At 38.7% G+C, this 19,512-nt stretch overlaps 1 protein-coding gene across 1 annotated transcript in view; it reads left to right on the forward strand.

Moving 5' to 3' along the window:
* LOC143270769 (uncharacterized) overlaps window positions 1-6,329 on the forward strand; it is a 49,357-nt gene extending 43,028 nt beyond the window's left edge. The window contains exon 2 of the mRNA XM_076561854.1: window positions 6,128-6,329. Coding sequence (XP_076417969.1) covers window positions 6,128-6,194 — 67 coding nt within the window. The 3' untranslated portion in view covers window positions 6,195-6,329. The remainder of the gene's footprint in view (window positions 1-6,127) is intronic.
* The last annotated feature ends 13,183 nt before the right edge of the window (window positions 6,330-19,512 follow it).

Consider the following 19,512-nt stretch of genomic DNA (forward strand, 5'->3'; position numbering starts at 1 on the left):
TGTTTGGTTGTTATCTCTTAGAAACCTGTTCTTTTCTAATGAGAGACAGAAAGGGAGTAGATTGGAGAGAAAAGGAGGTGGAAAGAAACCTGGAGGAGTAGAGTGAAGAGAAACTATAATCAGGATATATTGTATGAGAAATGAATCTATTCTCAATAAAAAAGAAATAAAATTATTCTCATCTATCAATTTCTTGGGGAGCATACCTAATCAATTTTTCAGTAAGGCATAGCTGACATAATAATTCATAAAACCTTAATGTGCTGTCAGTGGGATTTTCATTTTACTGTGTATTTTTCTTTAAAATTTCTTATAACAAAAACTCATGACTATATGCATATATTTGGACTGGAAAATGTTCCTAGCTCCCAGTTTCTATCATGTAGGTTATTATTTTCTATGCTTTTGAGATAGAGGTGGACCCATTACTAACCTTAAATAAAAACAAAGTCAATCAGTTTATAGTGAGTATAATTTCTATGCAGTATGTCAATAAGTTACCCATATCCATATCCAAGGAAACCCAGGAGTTATTAGTCAGATTTGGTATCCCTTATTTTCTTTTTTATTAAATTATTTTATTTATTTTATTATTGATTTGTTTGTGTATGTGTTTGTTTGTAGGCAGCATGACACAATACCACAGGGCACATATGGAGGTCAGAGAATAACCTGTCAGATCCCTCCTTCTACCACATGGGGCCCAAGGTCCTCAGGCTTTGTGGCAAGTTCCTCTACTTGCTGATCCACCTTGCTATCCCTAAATTATTTTATTTTTAATTTAAACATAATTGCCCCTTTCCTCTCCTCTTTCTAATTCGCCCAATGTCCCTACCCCAACCCCTCTCAATTTCCTGGCCTCTTTTTCTTTAATTATCATTGTTACATACATAAAATGAATAAATATATAAATGCAACCTGACAGGCCTGTTTAGTGTTCTTTGTATTTATATGTTTGAGAGCCAATTAGGGGGATCATCCCTGAGGAAGACTAATTTTCCATCTCTCAACAATTGTTACTGTAATTACCTGTAGCTCTTCATCTAGGGGTGAGGCCCATGAAATTTCCTCCATCCCCATTGTCATGGTCTTTGTTCTTTGTTTAGGCAGCCATATTGTTGAGATTTTACAAATGTAGCTTCCTCTTACCGTTATTTTAATAAAAAGAGAAAAAATATCAATTTACAAACTTAATTTGTTGGAAATGGCAATAGTTACTTGGTGGCTTTGGTAGATAGTCTTGGATATTTGTAGTAAAATAGAACATTAACATACAAACTATGGAATGATTTCTCTTACTCAACAGTTTATCAGATATGAGCATGGTAAACACTTCACATTTCAAAATTGAAAGGTTGAAATATTTGAACTTGGAAGTTTTTGGCAAATTAATCTATATTTAAGCTGGGTACAGTTTTTTTAAAGATTAATTAATTTATTTATTATGTATACAGTGTTCTGCCTGCATGTGTCCCTGAAGGCCAGAAGAGGGCACCAGATCTCAATACAGGTGGTTGTGAACCACCATGTGGTTGCTGGGAATTGAACTCAGGACCTCTGGAAGAGCAGTCAGTGCTCTTAACCTCTGAGCCATCTCTCCAGCCCATTGGGTACAGTTTTTAAAGGTATCTTTTTCACATTCAATCAGAGTATATGCATATGGTTTTAACATGTCATGTTTTCTCCAGTATGGGAAGAAATTCACAGAATCAAACTCTTGCTAGTTTCAGCATTTGTGGCACATTTAAGCTACTCAAAGAAATCCTTTTTACAAAATGCTAATAGTTAAGCCTTCAAATGATGAGCTTGGGCTGTCCCAAACACAGAATATATTGCTGACATATATTGATAGAAATTATACAGATGTTATTTTCTGGTGTTATCACTGTCATGAATAAATACTTTATGCTTCATTGTCAAAAAAATTTTCATAAGAAAAAATTTTCCCTTGGTAACCATAATAAACCAGAGCTCCAAGACAGCCCTGCTTTTCCTTGCCTCTCTCTTCACCATCACAAAAAGGACAGTTGATGGAAGATGCATTATCATAATGGCAATCTTGCCTCTTTTCCTCACCATTGAATTAACATCATAAGGGATATTATTGAGCACTGACGTTTCTTTGACTAGAGCTGAGTAGGAACAGATATTTGGTTCCATTCTTATTCATGGAGTTACCTTCCTTGCTGCGTTGTCACTGTTCTTGACAATGAACACTGTGAATGTTCCTCTTAGCTTGAATTTCCCTGTGTCTATCAAACATCATGAAATTATCTTGAACTAAATATTATCTTCTCTCTTGAAGACTGTTTTTCACTGACAAGCACTTGGCTTATTTCATTTATTGTAACGCCCTTTAGATACATCTTTTGGCAAATGACAGGATGACTTTTTATTTAAAAGCTAAATAGTATGGCATAATTTTCATTATATACGCACACACATATATATGTATAAATATATACATACATATATGTGTGTTGTTTTATATAATTTATATATAATGTGATTTATATAATTTATTTATTCATTTATATGTTGGTAGGTACCTAGGCACATTCTATATATTGGCCATTGTAAAGTGTACTGTGATAAATGGAGGAGTGCCAGTATCTCCTCAATGTATTGACTTCTAATTAATTTGGATATATATTCATGCATCCCTTAAATAACTACATTCATTCAATATTTTGAGAAAAATATTCATGATGACTTAAGTATAACCATGTCATTATGTCTGGCAAGCTGTGGAACAGAATGCAAAAAAAATCTGTTACCTGAAGTGATACCACTTTGTACACTGGAAAATTGAATCGTAGAGAGGCAAAGAGACTCACTAACAGTTTCACAGGTCTGAATGAACTCCACCTTTTCCAAGGTGACAATATACATAACCATGCATGGGCATTAGGATGAATATCACCTTTTTTGGCACCAACAAGGGATGTCTGAAAGAGATGAAAGGATAATGACATAGCTGTCTGGGGATTAAGGGACATGTTGGGAGCTGTGTTCACACATGTGAAGGAAATACCCTAGGTGCTGTCTTGCCTGTCTAGTGATGGTGAGCACAGGTGTTGGGATGAGAAACAGTCACGGGGAAGCAAGCTTGGTTCACCCGCTGGAAGGATAGTCACTCAAGTGCAGCTGTGGGCTTGCAGAAGCAGAGAGCGTCCAGCTATGACCTAATTTGTTTGAAAGCTGCGTGGACAATCTTAGCAGGAGGTTAAGGAAGGGAGGGAGGCCTATAGTAGTCAGTGGAGGTAGAACAGGTGATCTGTGAGATTTTCTAGATTGTGTCTGAGGAAGGTCGGGAAGGAGGGCAGGTAGCCTCTAAGGGGTCTTGTGCACTCGGCACTCTGGCACCTTGAATTGGAACTGTCTATATTGAATGCTGGGCTTTGTCACCTCACCTTTCTATTTTCAGGTTGGCCAAGTGAGGCTCACTATGGGAGATTGGAACCTCTATGTCCATTAGACATGAATGGGTGGTTCTTCATTCACAGAGCCCAAGATCCACATGGTATCCTCTCTATGTACCATCCTGAGGACAGAATGGATGTAGGCTGTCATGGACTTTGGCACTTAGTATTAGCACCTCTGATTAGAGCTGGCCACCTTGTTCATTGCGTGAGACTAGTCTCTGCATTCCATCACAGGTATAGACCATTGTGACGTGAATTTAGGAACGGAAGAGGCAATTAAGACAAAAGCATCTAGAAGATAAGCAGTAGAGGTAGCATGGCACAGTGAAGCAGCTGGCCACATAGCTCTGGCAGTACATTTGATGGTAATTACATTAAAAACACATATGGCGCCGGGCGGTGGTGGCGCACGCCTTTAATCCCAGCACTTGGGAGGCAAGGCAGGTGGATCTCTGTGAGTTTGAGGCCAGCCTGGTCTACAGAGCAAGTTCCAGGAAAGGCGCAAAGCTACACAGAGAAACCCTGTCTCAAAAAACAAAAAACAAACAAAACAAACAAACAAACAAACAAACAAAAAAAACATATGGCATGTAGCACTGTTCTCCATTCAGTCTGAGATCTCCCAGGCTCTTTGAAATTGCCTCTCTCAGGCCTCACTCAGCAGCCTCACTGGATGGTTTTTGTGGCTCTGTGGCCTGGTGCTCCTATACTTGTCATTGCGAGCACTGCACAGCAAAAAAAGTACTAGACTTGCTACTTTACGCTGGGTCCGTGTTTTTACCTCGCACATGCTGCTGTGTCTGGTTCTAATCCATCTGTTATACATCCTTATAGTCAACACATCCTCCCTGAGCTCAGTCCCTGAGTCCAGATTTATGGAAACCTCTCTGTCGCTTCCTTCCCTGCCACTTTTATAGTCTCCCCGCCCCCCCCCCCCCCTTAAATCTTCATCAGCAGCTGCTGGTGGTGCAGGGCTCTGAAAACCCAAGTGAGGATTTTTCAGATGCTTTATGTTTTGCTCACTATTAAAAAAATGTGCTTTGCTCACTTGAAGTGATTGAACTTCCCTTGCCCTGGGTGAGACGTGAGGTGCTTGTCCTCAGCATACCAAAGTGTACAGCCTGTGCAGAAATAGCCACCCTTGTCTCTGGAAATACTGGTAGCACGAAGTGTAATCATCTCAGGCATTTCCTATGCACTATTGTAGGAAGTTTAGAGCCATGTGTGGTTGTTTCCTTCCTACCCACTTTCGTCTTGGGAACTAGACTTGCTAGGCTGCTGCCTGACTCTTTGTCCCCTCCCCTACTTCTCTTTCATGGTTGCCAAGCCCTTCATTTGCACCATGCCTTGGTCATTCTGCTCTCTCAGTAGCTACCCAAGGCATATCGGGTAGAAACTTGTCCTTTTTGACGTAGTCCATTTCCTTTGCTGCCCAGGGACTCTTCTGGCCAAGTACTGACTGCTTCCTGGCCGTTTACAGGGCAAATAATGGTTAATTAGCAGACTGTGTAAGCCGTAGTCTCACACATGTAGTCTAGGACCTGTGGGCCCCTTAACACTGGCGGAGCTACTCTCAATGAAAGAGCTACCCGTTCTCCAGAACTCTTGGGCATTTCTGCTCACTTGTGAATGAATAGCTAAAATACATGGAACTTGAACTTCACAAGAAAGTCTGCAAAATGGCTTTGAATATTACCTAAAGCTTTAGCATCAATGTTTCGCATGTCAGGATGCAGGAGATTCTCACATTTGTCACTGGATCTTCATGATGACTCAATAAGGTAACTATTCTTATCCCAATTATTATTTTATTTTTCAATTGAATCATGGTCCCATTATGTATCCCAGATTGGCCTTGAACTTGGGCATTTCCTGCTTCTAGTCCCAAGTGTTTAGATAATAGACATGTGCCACTATCTCTCCATTTTCTATTTGAAAATATTGCTACATAACAATAACATGAATGACTAACATTCACTGGGTACTTGCAATGTTTCAAGCATTGACTTGAACATTATGCACATTAACTCATATTTTCTTCCTACAATTACTCTAATGTTAAAGATAAGGAAACTGGGATTAAGAAAATGTATGGAATCAGTTGAATGTCACATAGATTATAAGTGGAGGTGCCTTATTTTGAACATTGGTAGCCTGGCTGCAGAGCCCACTGTGTGAATGCTATGCTATTTGGATATAAAAGGTTGAAAGGTTAACCCTTTGCTCAGAGTCACAAAAATCATTAGCTCATAGCTAAGCTAGAGTTATATTTGCCTTTTTGTCCTTTTTATACTCTCCTATATTTGGCTTTCTAACCTCAAATTCTGTGATGTTTTTGCTACTTGTTCATCCAATAAACATTAATTAGGCAATACAATTACTAAGTACTGTGCTATGTATTGATTAGGTATGAAGTGTGATTCATAAGGAGTATAAAGTCTAGAGGGGGAATTAGAAGAATAAAAACAAAGTTTATCATGATGATTAAGAGTGCACATAAAAGCAACAGGCCCTGAAGTTTCATGTTTTTACTTATGAGTGAGTGTTAATGCCATTTCATTCTTAATAAGATTCTTTTGTTATCTTTTATTAAATTCTTGTGATGAAGACTGAATGGATTAATATATATGTACCATGAGCTTAGAATGATATTCAGAATATAAGTATTAGATGCAACTAATATGGGTTTCTTTCTTCTATAGGTGTGTCAGTGGGCTAAGACAAGGCCTCAAGCTGGTGTTTGAGGAAACCAGAGAACATTTTCAATGAAGAGCAAGCTGAATGATCAACTTGTCTGCATGGTCTGGTGACTTCCAGAAAGAAGTCACTCAGATCCATGGGACTGAACGGATGTGAGTGGCTAATATTGGTCTGTTCTGAAATAAACTTAATCCTTTAACAGTCTGCTACTCCACTGACAACAATTGCAGTTCATCCTTGTAACTCCCATGGCCTTGGGCAGTGAATTGGGGGAGTAATGGAGCTATTAAACAATTCTGAAAGGCAAGGATTTGGGAGAAAACTGGGGGGGAGATAAAAAAAAAAGGGTGAGGCATGACATGGCCTGCTGGATAGTTTGAGGTCAAAAGGAAGCACAGACCTTGGGGATTTCTCAGGTATCTTTTCAGATAGCTCACAGTCCTTCAGTATGTCTCCAGGGACTACACTTCATAAAATGGATTTTCCAACAGGGGTTCAAACAAGCCACTGTTAATTTTTACAAGCACTGAAGTTATACATTGGTTTTTTTCTACTTTCTCTTTTTTCTCCAAGCAAACTGGTTTAGTACTGGGCCCTGGGGAGACCAGCAAGAAAAGTAACAATCATTTCTCACATTGATATCATGCTTTATGACTTACAAAGAACCCTCACATTCATTATATTCTATATGACTCTTGGGAGAGAACTAAGCAAGCAACTGTGTAGTCCTGACTTCCCATTTTACAGATAAACATGTAAGGCAAAGAGAATGGAAGGCACCTACCCAGAGTCACATAAGGAGGCAGTGGTGGAGCTAGGGCTTTGGTAGTTTTCCATGCCAGATGACAAATGGTCACAAATGTAGCCACTTAAAACAGCAGATAATTTATTATGAAATTTTTAAAAATTAGAAATCTAGGACTAGAATCTGATGTGGTATTATACATTTGTCATCCCAACACTTGAGAGGCTAAGGCAGGAGGATAGTTAGTTCAAGGCCAGTCTGACTATATAGTAAGCCCATGTCTCAAAAGTAAACTAAAAACAAAATGAGCAAATAGACAAATATAGATATGCCTTGCTGACTCCTCTACTTTAGGTGCTACATAGTCACAATCCAGATGTTGGCTGCAGGGAAGGAGACAGAAAGATTGTAAGAGACAGTGGGGATGGAAGATACTAAGGAAACAAAGCCTTCTAGACACAACGGAACTGACACAACATAAACTCACAGATTGTGGTAGTAACATGCAGGGTCTGGACAGGTCTATGTCAGATGGTCTGTGCTGAGAAGGGACCATCCCTCAAGCTCCCATCCCTAACCCAGATGCTATCTCCAACTTATAACTGCTCACAAAGGAAAAACTCGTTTTCTCCAACAAAAGCTCACTGGGTATATAAACCACATTAAGGCAGCCCCGTGCCCAGCAGTAGATGACCAACACAAAATGAACTCAATGGTATTTTGGATTTTGTTTTTAACCTTACAGAGCTTTTGCTTAAATATTGTGGTTTTTGATTTTGTTTTTACGGGTTTTCTGTTTCTTGGTGTCTGTATTTGTTTCTTCTTTGGCTCTTTTTTCTGTTTGTTTTGTCTCATTCTGGTTTGTGTGTTTTTCTTTTATTGTTATTATTTTTAGATGCTTGTTTATATTCTAATGAGAGAGAAAAACAAAGAGTGTAGATTTGAGCAGGTAGGGAAGTGGGGAGAATCAAAAGGGGTTGGGGGAGGGGAAACTGTAATCAGAATATATTGTATGAAAAACAATCTGTTTTTTTTTTAAGGAGATGTTGGCTGTAGGATCCACTAGTTATAAGTGCCCTTCTTTGTACTGGCATTATTTTAGTTCTTTGTAGCAGTTTACTTCTTTGAGGCTAGCAAGAGTGACTTTTCTGGCAAGATTGTTTGTTATACATTGAAAGATTTCATATAATGTAAGATTATAAAGTCACAGCACCTTTGCTCTATTCAATTGTCTAGAACTAAGTCATGGATTTAACTCACACAAGGGAACTAACACCAAAAGATGGAGAGTTTACCATTTTAAAGTTCATTTGCCATAGATTCCAATCAAGCTTTATCTGGCTCCAAATCCAATGGTCTCACCACTGGGTATATGTGCCATCTCTTTCCCTTCTGCCATAACACACTATCTCCAGGCACATTTGCTAGAAAAGAATGGAATAAGGCTAAGAAGCCATCTCTGCTTTTGAACTTGTGTCTTGGGTCACAAGGAGAAACAAGTATGTGGACACACTTCACACCTTAAGGTGGAATGTTGTTTTGAAACAATTTTTGCAAACTCTGGGCTTGTTTTCAGGAAAAGATGGAATGCCTTTCCAGTTCAGGAGACTTTAACTCTCATCCTGACAACTCTGAAGTTGCTTATGAAGGCAACAGGAATCATGTTGCTTCTTCTGTTTTTGTGGACACGTCCCATTATTTCGGCCCTATTTTTGACTGCCAGAGATGTGAACCTATAGGAAATGGGTTAAAGAGAGCCCTTTAAGTCCCCAGCCATGGGCAGAGAGCTCTCTGTGAGAGCTTCTAAAGCTTAGAGAAGCCCTATAGCTCTCTTTGTAGAGGCCTCTTAAGCTATTCATTTATTTCCTTCGTTTATTCAGCCTGTTAATTTATTAATGAGTATTTATTGAGAAATGCTTTGTGCAACACAATGTTCTAGGAATTAGCCACACTGAAATCACCGTTCCTATATGAAAGGAACTCACAATAAAAATGAAGAAAAGAAAATAAGCACAAGGGCATACAATTGTTTTTGCTGCTAAAAGAAAAATCCTAAATTGAAAATTCTCTGATTGGGCCATATGGAAATTGGATACAGAATTGTGTCTACCAGAGACCAGGGAAGTAAGTGGAGGAAGGGTAGAGAAAAATCGGTCCATATAGAATTATGTGAATGAAGGTGTACTCCAAGCTTGTGTGGGCTCTTTCTGTTTGGATCAAGAAATAGATGTACTTGCTCAGAATTGCAAACAAAGCTTCTAGGCCCACACAAATGAACCAAACAGGTGAAACCAGAAGGCAGCAGAATTTTTGTACCAAACTGGAGAGAACTAGCAAGAAAAGTAAAACAACATGTGGTTTTAATAATACATGGCCTGCAAGCTGCCAATGTGTGATCCCAGCGTAGACAAAGGTGGTAGTGTTTATGCAGAGATGGAAATGACAATAGTGTTACAATTCCTGTTTAGCAAATATTCTTATAAAGAACCTAAAGGTCTTAACTCTTTTAATTTCCATATCAGTATTACTAAGTAGGTAAATTCACGAGGCTTGTTTTATAGACAAAAAAACAAATAGAAAACAGATGCCCGAAGAAGTTAGGTAATTTATCTGAAGTCCATAGCCAATAACTATAGCTGAAATTTCAATTCAGACAGCCTGGGTTCAGAGCAGTTGTTCTAAATGTTCATGTCCCTAAATGTTCATCTCTTTCAAGATGACAGGAATTCAGGTCCCAGCACAGAACAAGTCAATAGCTCAGCTATAGTTATCTAATGTCCTATTCTGAACTCCATGGGCACCAGCACTCACCAGTACACACACACACACACACACACACACACACACACACACACACACACATATATATATATATAATTAAAAATAAACATTAAAATTGACTCAGCAGGTTGCATTTATATTTTGTGAATATATAAATATATATTTTTGTTTATATATATTATAATCAAAGAAAAAGACTATCAACTTGAAAAGGATGGGACATGAGAGGGGTCCAAGGGAGCTTAGTTGGGAGAGGCTGGACATAAAAATATATCATTAAAGAGTAGCTAAAAGGTCATTTATTAAAATCTAAGTCTTGCCGGGCGGTGGTGGCACACGCCTTTAATCCCAGCACTCGGGAGGCAGAGCCAGGTGGATCTCTGTGAGTTCGAGGCCAGCCTGGGCTACCAAGTGAGCTCCAGGAAAGGCACAAAGCTACACAGAGAAACCCTGTCTCAAAAAAAAAAACCAAAAAAAAAAAATCTAAGTCTTTAGGAATTGGAGTGATGGTTTAGCAGCTAAGAATGCATGCTGCTCTTGCAATGGACCAGAGTTTGGTTCCCAGAAACCACATAAGGTGGCTTACAACCACCTGAAACTCTAGCTCCAGGGGCTCTAACATACTCTTCTCCTAGTTTTGGTGGGACCCAAAATCCACAAATGCACATATACACTTTAGAAACAAAACATATCTTTTAAAAATCTCCATCTATAATTTTAAACTGATTGTTTCAATATTTCATTCCTCTGAGCATTGAATTTCTTATCTATAAAACAAAACAGTGATAGAAATTGTGATAAGGTCTTTGAGAAAATCCAACACCCCTTCATGATAAAAGTCCTGGAGAGATTAGGGATACCAGGGATATACTTCAACATAATAAAGGTTGTTTAGAGAAAGCCCATAGCAAACATCAATCTTGCTATTAAATTTAAAGAATTAAATGGAGAGAAAATTAAGGCAATTCCACTAGAATCAGGAACAAGACACTGTTGTCCACTCTCTCCATAGCTATACAATACAGTATTTGAAGCCTAAGACAACTGAAGGAGAGCCAGGGGATACAAATTAGAAAGGAAGAAGTCAGGGTATCTGTATTTGCAGATGATATGATAGGATACAAAAGAGCCTCAAAAATCCTAGCAGAGAACACCTTACAACTGATACACACTTGCAGCAAAATAGCTGGATACAAGATTAACTCACAAAAATCAGTAGTGCTCCTATATATAAATGACAAACAGACTGACGAAGAAATGAGGAAAAAACAACTTTCATAATAGCCTCAAAGAGTATAAAATATCTTGGGGGTATCTATAAGAAAGCAAATGAAAGACCTGTATAATAAAAACTTTAAGACTTTGAAGAAAGAAATCAATGAAGATATCAGAAAATGGAAAGATCTCCCACGCTCATGGATAGGCAGGATTAACATAGTAAAAATGGCAATCTTACCAAAAGCAATCTACAGATTCAATGTAATCCCCATCAAAATTCCAATGCAATTCTTCAGAGAGCTTAAAAGGACAGTTTTCAGCTTCACATGGAAACACAAAGAACCCAGATAGCCAAAAAACCACCCTAAATAATAAAAGAACTACAGGAGATATCATCATCCCCAACCTCAAATTGTAAATACAGAGCTATAGTAATAAAAACAGTATGATATTTGACAAAAATAGATACATTGATAAACGGAATCAAATTGAAGATCCAGAAATAGATCTATACAAGCTGGGCGGTGGTGGTGCATGCCTTTAATCCCAGCACTAGGGAGGCAGAGGCAGGCAGATCTCTGTGAGTTCAAGGCCAGCCTGGTCTACCAAGTGAGTTCCAGGAAAGGCGCAAAGCTACACAAAGAAACCATGTCTCGAAAAAACCAAAAGAAAAAAAGAAAAAAAAGAAATAGATCTATACACCTATAGAACCTTATTTTGTATAAAGAAGCCAGAAATACATGCTGTAAAAAAGACAGCATCTTCAACAAATGGTGCTAGTCAAACTGGATAGCTGCATATAGAAGAATGCAGATAGATCCATATTTATCACCTTGAATAAAACTCAACTCCAAATGGATCAAAGACCTCAACATAAAGTCAGATAAACTGAATATCACAGAGGAAGAAGTGGGGAATAGCCTTGAACTCACTGGAGCAAAGGAAGACTTCTGAACAGAACACCATTAGCACAGGCACTAAGATCAACAATTAACAAATGGGACCTCATGAAACTGAGAAGCTTCTGAAAGGGAAAGGACACTATCATTCAGATAAAGCATTAGCCTATAGAATGGGAAAAGGTTTACCAAATCCACATCCAATAGAGGACTAATATCCAAAAATATAAGGAACTCAAGAAACTAAATGTCAAGAAAACATATATTCCAATTTTAAAAATGGGGTATAGAGATAAACAGAGGATTCTCAATAGAGGAAACTCAAATTGCTGAGAAACACTTAAAGAAATGTTCAATATCCTTAGCCATCATGGAAATGCATATCAAACTAGTAATCAATACCTGACTCTGCTTGAGTGACCAAGAACCTGAGACTAGATAGGCCAGGGACCTAGGGTAAAACCAAATACTACTGTTCTTTTAAAAAATGTATCAATTAGCCGGACGGTGGTGGCGCACGCCTTAAATCCCAGCACTTGGGAGGCAGAGCCAGGTGGATCTCTGTGAGTTTGAGGCCAGCCTGGACTACCAAGTGAGTCCCAGGAAAGGCGCAAAGCTACACAGAGAAACCCTGTCTCGAAAAACCAAAAAAAAAAAAATGTATCAATAAAATGACTTCTAATGACAGTCCAATACCTTGCTCATCCATGAACAGTGAAGCTTCCTCCTGTAGCAGATGAGAATAAACACAGAGACCCACAGGCAGACATTATGCACAGAGTGAGAGACCTTGGAACACTCAGCTCTAAACAGGATGTCTGCACCAATGCCCTGCCCTCAAGGCTCAGGGAACACTGTGGAAGAGGAGGCAGAAAGAGTGTAAACGAGCCAGAGGTAATGGAGGACACCAGGAGAACAAGGCTCTCTAAATCAGCATGAGCAAAGCTCATATGAACTCACAGAGACTAGAGCAGCATGCACAGGGCCTGCATTGGTCTGTACCAGGTCCTTTGTGTCTACATTATAGCTTCCAGTTTAGTGTGCAAACAAGTGTGGGTCTCTTTTTTCCTGTGCCTTCTCTTGGGTTCTCTTCTGTTTGTTTCATCCATTTCCAATGTGTTCATTTTTGTTCTATTTTATTACATTATATTTTATTTTTAAAAAATAAGATGGATAACTACCTTAAAGTGAACTCTCAGGCAGAGCCAGGTGGATCTCTGTGAGTTCAAGGCCAGCCTGGTCTACAGAGCAAGATTCAGGACAGGCACCAAAACTATACAGAGAAACCTTGTCTCCAAAAACAAAAACAAACAAAGCAAACTCTCAGGATGATTCTTTATCTAAACTAATATGTGCTCAAATTTAGAGATAATTCTTGAGTAATCTATGCAAATGAGCTTTGTTGAGGCTATTACATAAGCAACATCATATTCACATATCACAGCTTAACTAATGGATATTGGAACAGAGAGGCAATACCCTAGTTTTCCCTCAGTTGCATCCTATTCTCTCTGTCCCTCCCTCCCTCCTTATGTGTGTGGGTGCATGCATGTGTGCTGTATGTACGTGCACATGTGCCTGCAGGTGCTAGTACCTGTGCGTGCTTAGAGGTCATAGGAGGATATCAGTGTCTTGCTCCATCACTCTCTACTTCATTACCTGGATGCATAGGGTCTCTCACTGAACCTGGAGCCATGCTGGCAGCATGTAAGGCTAGGGAGCCTCCTGTTTCTATTCTCCACAGTCCTGGGGTTACAGGTGTATGTAGCTGTGTCCCTCTTTGTACAGAGCTGCTGATAACTTGAACTCATATCCTCATACTTGTCCAGCAGGCACTTTTATCCACTGAGCCATGCTCCCCGCCCCTCCAGTTATATTTTCTTAGTAGGCACGCTCTTAATTGTAGATGTTATGAGAGTTAGAGAGGGGGAGACTGGCTTGGGAGCCAACTGCTAGTGTATGTACTTCAGTCTGTTTGTCCTCTGCAGGGTCCGGAGTCAATAGCCTAATCCTTCCTCTTTCCTTTCATTCAGTTCTTTGGGCTAAATGATGTGTCTGGTGGGGGTGGGGTGGGAAATTATTATGGTAAGGCAGGAGTAAGAGCCGTTAACTACTTTATTCAACCAATCCTATATCTAGCTTCTTCTTGAACTCTGTCTTCTCAACCACATGGCCTCTCCAAGTCTCTGGCCTGTTCTGGATTTATAGACTTGAACTGGCTTACTTCCTGTTAGCATCCCGCTCTGAAAGTATTTCAGATTTTCCATGTTGTGTGGTAGATTAGTTTACTCCTCTATCTGCTCTCGGTTTTTGGCAGATATACTAAACCTGCTGCCTGCTATCTCTGTTCCCATTCTTTTTTCTTATGGCTTATACTTAAATTCTACATTGGCTTTAACCTTTGAGAGGGCAAGGAGACACATATATGTAGTCAACAAGTCCCATTACTGGAACACACACTCCCTCACTGTTTGTTAATGTAGAGTTACTCCATTACCTATATTAGACTGTTACTTGGAATGGCTAGGAGAACCATTTAAAGATACTTTCAGGGCCGGGGAGGGTAGCTCATAGAGCATGTGTCTAACAATAAAACTCCAGTTGCAATCCCCAGTGTGCCCCCTGTCCCCAATAAGTGATGGTATCTTTTAGGATTTATATCACAAATAAGTGTTTTCAGCAAGTCTTAGTTTGTAATTTGTTCCAAATTAGTAACAAGACTTCCACAATGCTTGGTTCATTTGACAACATGTAGTACAATATGTTGAAGGGAAAGAATGAATGAAGAATTGAACATTAGATTGGACGACTGGAGATGTAGCTGTGTGATAGTGTTTGCCAAGCATAGGCAAGGGCCCGAGTTCAACCTCCAGCACCAAAACCACAAGTACTCCTCCTCCCTACAAAAAGAAAGTTAATCTGATTTCAAATGGAAGCTTTGAACTTCTTTTAAAGTGACGGTGAGAAATGTCAGTGAGATCTGCCAATATGACAAGGAAGAACAGGGACTTAGAAGAGGAAGAGCAAGTTGAAGGCTGTGAACAGAGGAGGGGACATGTCGTGTTTGGCTTCTGCTGCATGTAAGTGAGCTATGAGGTATTAATTAGAGAAGTTTCACACTTTGTTTTTAGTTTTGCTTACTCAGTGAGTCAGTGTTTAGCACTAGGTTTTTCTATGTTCTCTCCCATTTTTTAAAAAAATATTTTTATAGGAGTGAGCAACAAAACTATCAATAAACAGATGGATTGCCCCTTCCAATTACACAGTCAAAACATCTTTTTACTAAACAGCTCTGTGCAGAATAGTGGTTCTCAACTTGTAGGTCATGACCCCCTTGGGTAGAATGACCCTTGCACAGGGGTCACCTAAGACTATTGGAAAACACAAGATATTTACATTACGATTCATAACAGTAGCAAAATTAGAGCAACAAAAATAATTTTGTCACTGGGGGTCACCACAACATGAGGAACCGTATTAAAGGGTCACAGCATTAGGAAAGCTGAGAACTGTGCTAAAAGAACATAGGAATAAGATGAAGGAAGAGTGAAGACCACTGCTCTAAGAATTTGAGCACCATTCCTTCATATTGTTTTATCCTCTCTAGTCTCAGCTCCATTCCTGGTTTCCATAAAAACTGTCCATGAGTGGCAACCATAATCTCTTTATCAAATGGCAAATGGCCGCACCTTTAATGTTTTGTTCATAAGCTCATTTTTTTACAATATGAATACATTGGATATTTTTCCAAATCTCCAAGTTATGGTGACATTTGCCAACTAATTCTTCCTCACTTTACCTCTCTCCTTTCATATTCTGCTATAAGCCATAAGGAAGGCATAAGCTATATCTTTAATATTTTGCTTAGAAGTATTCTCTTTTTAGTATCCAAGTTTACTCATTATTTTCAAGTTATACTTTGCACAAAACACTAGAACACAATTTAGCCAAATCCTCTGCCCTTTATAGGAATTGATTTTCTTCTAGTTTCCAATATTTTATTTTTATCTGCACCTTGACTAGAATCACATTTAATGTGCAATCTTTCTAGAATGAACCTCAAAATTTCATCATTGGTCCAGCTACCAACTTCAAAGCTGCTTCCACATTTTTAGGTATTGTGATATCAGTGTCCTTCTTGGTACTAAAACTTTTAGAGTTATCTAGACAGTACTACCTAAAATTTCTCAGTTCAGATTTCAGACTATTATATGCTATAAATTGTAGTGCTGTGTTGTACATACAAAGTTTTGTGCACTTATAGAAACACAGTGCTTTAATTGTGGAAAACAAAGACTGAGTATTTCCCTACCATCATTCCTCAGCATGTACATATCAAGTTACTATATCTTTGGACTGGGCTGTGTTATAATATTTGGTCTTAAAAATTGGAGGAGGAGAGCTGTGGTGAACATAATATTTCATTGTTTACATGTATGCAATTTTCAAAGAATACATGTTTAAAGTAAGTTTTCTCATGTATGAACAGGTCACAAGTGGAAAACTTTTAAGAAGCCCTGGATGAAATTTGGCTTACCTCTTTTTGGTTGGCCAGTGGAGTCCCAAAGATCCTACAAACATAACAAGCTATTGCAAAATGTATTGGTTATCTTCCAGAACTTGATGGTATAGCCCTATTGCTGAAGATACCACAAACTGAGTCATGAAACATGGAAAAATATAACTCAACTAGAATTTCCATCCCTACTGTCTAGTGTTCATATTGCTGGAAGGTGCTGTACACACTACCAGAGAAGAAATTTAGTCGTCAATCTCACCCAGCTGTGAACCCTGCAAGCTACGATAATGACCTGCCTAGCGAGATATATACAATAGTATAACAGTGACTGAGCGTTATGGGAGTAATCAACTACTTCTTGATTGGTTTTAAGATGGAATCCATGCCTGACAACTGTCAAACAGGCCAAAAACCTTAGGTCAGATAAGGCATGAGCCCTAGGAGAAAACTACTATTATTATTCCACTAAATGAATATAGTAATTAATGACTACTAATGACGTATTATTATATGATCAGTATAGATCATATAGACCAGTACTTTGCCCAATACTCAATGCATAAGCTTTTAACAGTAGATGACAATTAACACAGAGACCTAAAAGTTGACAAACTGTAAACAGTGAGAGATGTTTGGAATGTTAAAATAGGATGTCTATCACATCATACCTCTCAGGGGCCAGGGATCTATGTGGAAGGGGCATGAGAAGATTGTAAGAGCCAAGAGTGGTTAATGAAGACAAAAAAAAACAGTATTTTCAAGACACAACAGGGCAGATGAGCTCATAGAGGATATGCACAAGACCCACAGAAAGCTCAAACTAGACAAAATCCCAACATGGAGGAGGGGAGATGTGCAGAAAGTCCCACCCCTAGCTAGGGGAAGAGCTATTGGCATTCCCCTATTTCTTCAATGATATGACACCTGGTATATTTACCACACTGCAGAAATAGTTGGCCAAAATGAACTGGACTCCATTTTTGAGAGAGAAAGAGAGTGGTGGGAGAGAGAGAAGGCACATGTAGTTGGGTGGGTAGGGCCATAGGGGAAGATGTGGGACAAGTTGGGGCAGGGAGATGAATATGATTAAAATATATTTATGAAATTCTCAAAGAATAAATAAAAAGAGTATTTAAGAAAAAGAAGCTCTGGATTAAAACAGACCCACCTACATTGTGGAGGATAATATATTGTATTGAGTCTGTTTGTTAACCTATCAATTCAAATGTTAATCATATTCAGAAACAGCCTCACAGATACATGCAGAATGTTTCCCTAAAAGTGTAATGTTTCACGAAATATCTGGACACTTTGTGGCTCTGTCCAATTGACACATAAAATTAACCATCACAAATGGGTTTAATTATAGATATATTTTAGCTGTGACTACCTTCCTTGTCCCTTATTAATTTTTGTACAACTTTCTTAATTATTTTGTCTATTTACTTTTTATCTTTCTTATTTCTAAACATTTTATCTATATTAGCATTGAAGCAGCTTTCCTCTAATTCAGTTTCCATGATACTACTATGGAAAACTTTTTACAATTCTTAAAAAATTGATTATGTTTATATGTGTGTGGGTTGTGTGCATATGAGTTCAAGTACCCAGAGGCCAAAAGAGGGCATTGGATAGCCTGGAGCTGGAGTTACGGAAGGTTGTGAGCCCTAATGATGTGTGTGTTAGGAACTGAACTTCAGTCCTCTGTAAGAGCAGTATATGCTCCTAACCTCTGAGCCATATCTCCAGTACCAGGAAGACTTTTTAAGTACAGATGAAATCTTTTCCTTTCAGAATTAAAATATTTTGTTTTCTAGACTCTTGGAATCCCCTAGGCAGGGATACTAGACCTTGCCTAACCCTACTGTGATAACCTTTTTAGCCTCCTGCCCCATTCTGCTGTACTCAGTCATCTCTACTGACTTGTGTTTCCCAGTGGAATGTACGAAGTCTCTTTTTCTTGTGCTCCTGTTCATCCTTATCTCCCTGCTAGAAATACCCTCTTGATCATTCTTAACCATTCCTGCCAGTGGGTGATCTCTTGCATATTATTGACATCACTTTTGCTGTCAAACTTTCTATAAATTTTGCTCTTATTTAGTAGGTTGTCCCTCTGGGTACCATGGTCTGTGGTATGTGTATATTTCATGACACTTCTTTACATCTGGCCATTTACATTTTAGTTGTTTGTCTTTCTAACTGGAGTGTGTGCTTCTAGAGAGAACACTCATGGTTGTATAACTCTGGGCAAAGCGCATTGCCATTGACTCAAGAAATATTTATTGAAGGAATGAGTTATTTAGTAATAATAAAATGTATAAAGAGGTCATTGTAATTGTTTGAGGAGAAGTGATGAGTAACCACACCTCCAGTGATAACAATAGAAGGAGCAAAGGGTCAACAGGTTTAAGATACTATGGAAGCCATAGGATCTGGGGACGAAATAAAAAGTGTAAATGAGAGAGAGGAGTCAAGAGTAACTGGATTCTAGGCTGAGAACGTAGTAAACCCAATAATGGGAGGGAAAAAATTATGGGGAACTAACTTGGGGAAGTAGACATGAATGGTTAGTACAGGATTAGGAAGTGACAGCAGGAAAACAGGCAGGAAGGTCCAGCTGGTGGTAAGAAACAATAATTGGGGATTAAAATTAGGGTATAGTTTTAAAAAATTACTTAGAAGGGTGGTCCATGTTGTTGGGATCAGGTGGCAAAGAGAGAAATATGAGGAAGGTCTGCTCTGCACGGGTTAAGAGGGAATGCAGTCTTGACAGGAAAAGAAGGACTTGTTAGAAAGGTAAGAAGAGCCTGATGTATGTTTGTTCATAGTAGCTTAGGGGGAAAAGTGTTTCAAAGGGGAAAATATGAGGAATGTTATAAGAGCAAGGAAGAAGTAGACAAGTTTCGGCCATGTGGAGGTCATTGAATCCCCTGAAATAACAAAACAGGTTGAATGGCAGGAGCAAGAGTCAGCTAAAATCTAATTAGGAAGCTAGACATTTGTTGGTTTAAAAAAAGGATATATAAATATATCTCCCAGAGTTGAAAATATTCATCAAAAATCATGTTAGGATGACTATTTGTAGAGAGTATCTTGTATAGATGGTTAAACAATGTAAATATCACTTATATGCTTTCATGGTAAATAGGATTTTCCAATCATGTAAGGTCTTCTCATGGTATATAATATAAACTCACATTCTTAGCATCTAACTTAGGTGGCTCA

This window comes from Peromyscus maniculatus, chromosome X, assembly GCF_049852395.1.
Source record: "Peromyscus maniculatus bairdii isolate BWxNUB_F1_BW_parent chromosome X, HU_Pman_BW_mat_3.1, whole genome shotgun sequence".
Classification (NCBI taxonomy): Eukaryota; Metazoa; Chordata; class Mammalia; order Rodentia; family Cricetidae; genus Peromyscus; species Peromyscus maniculatus.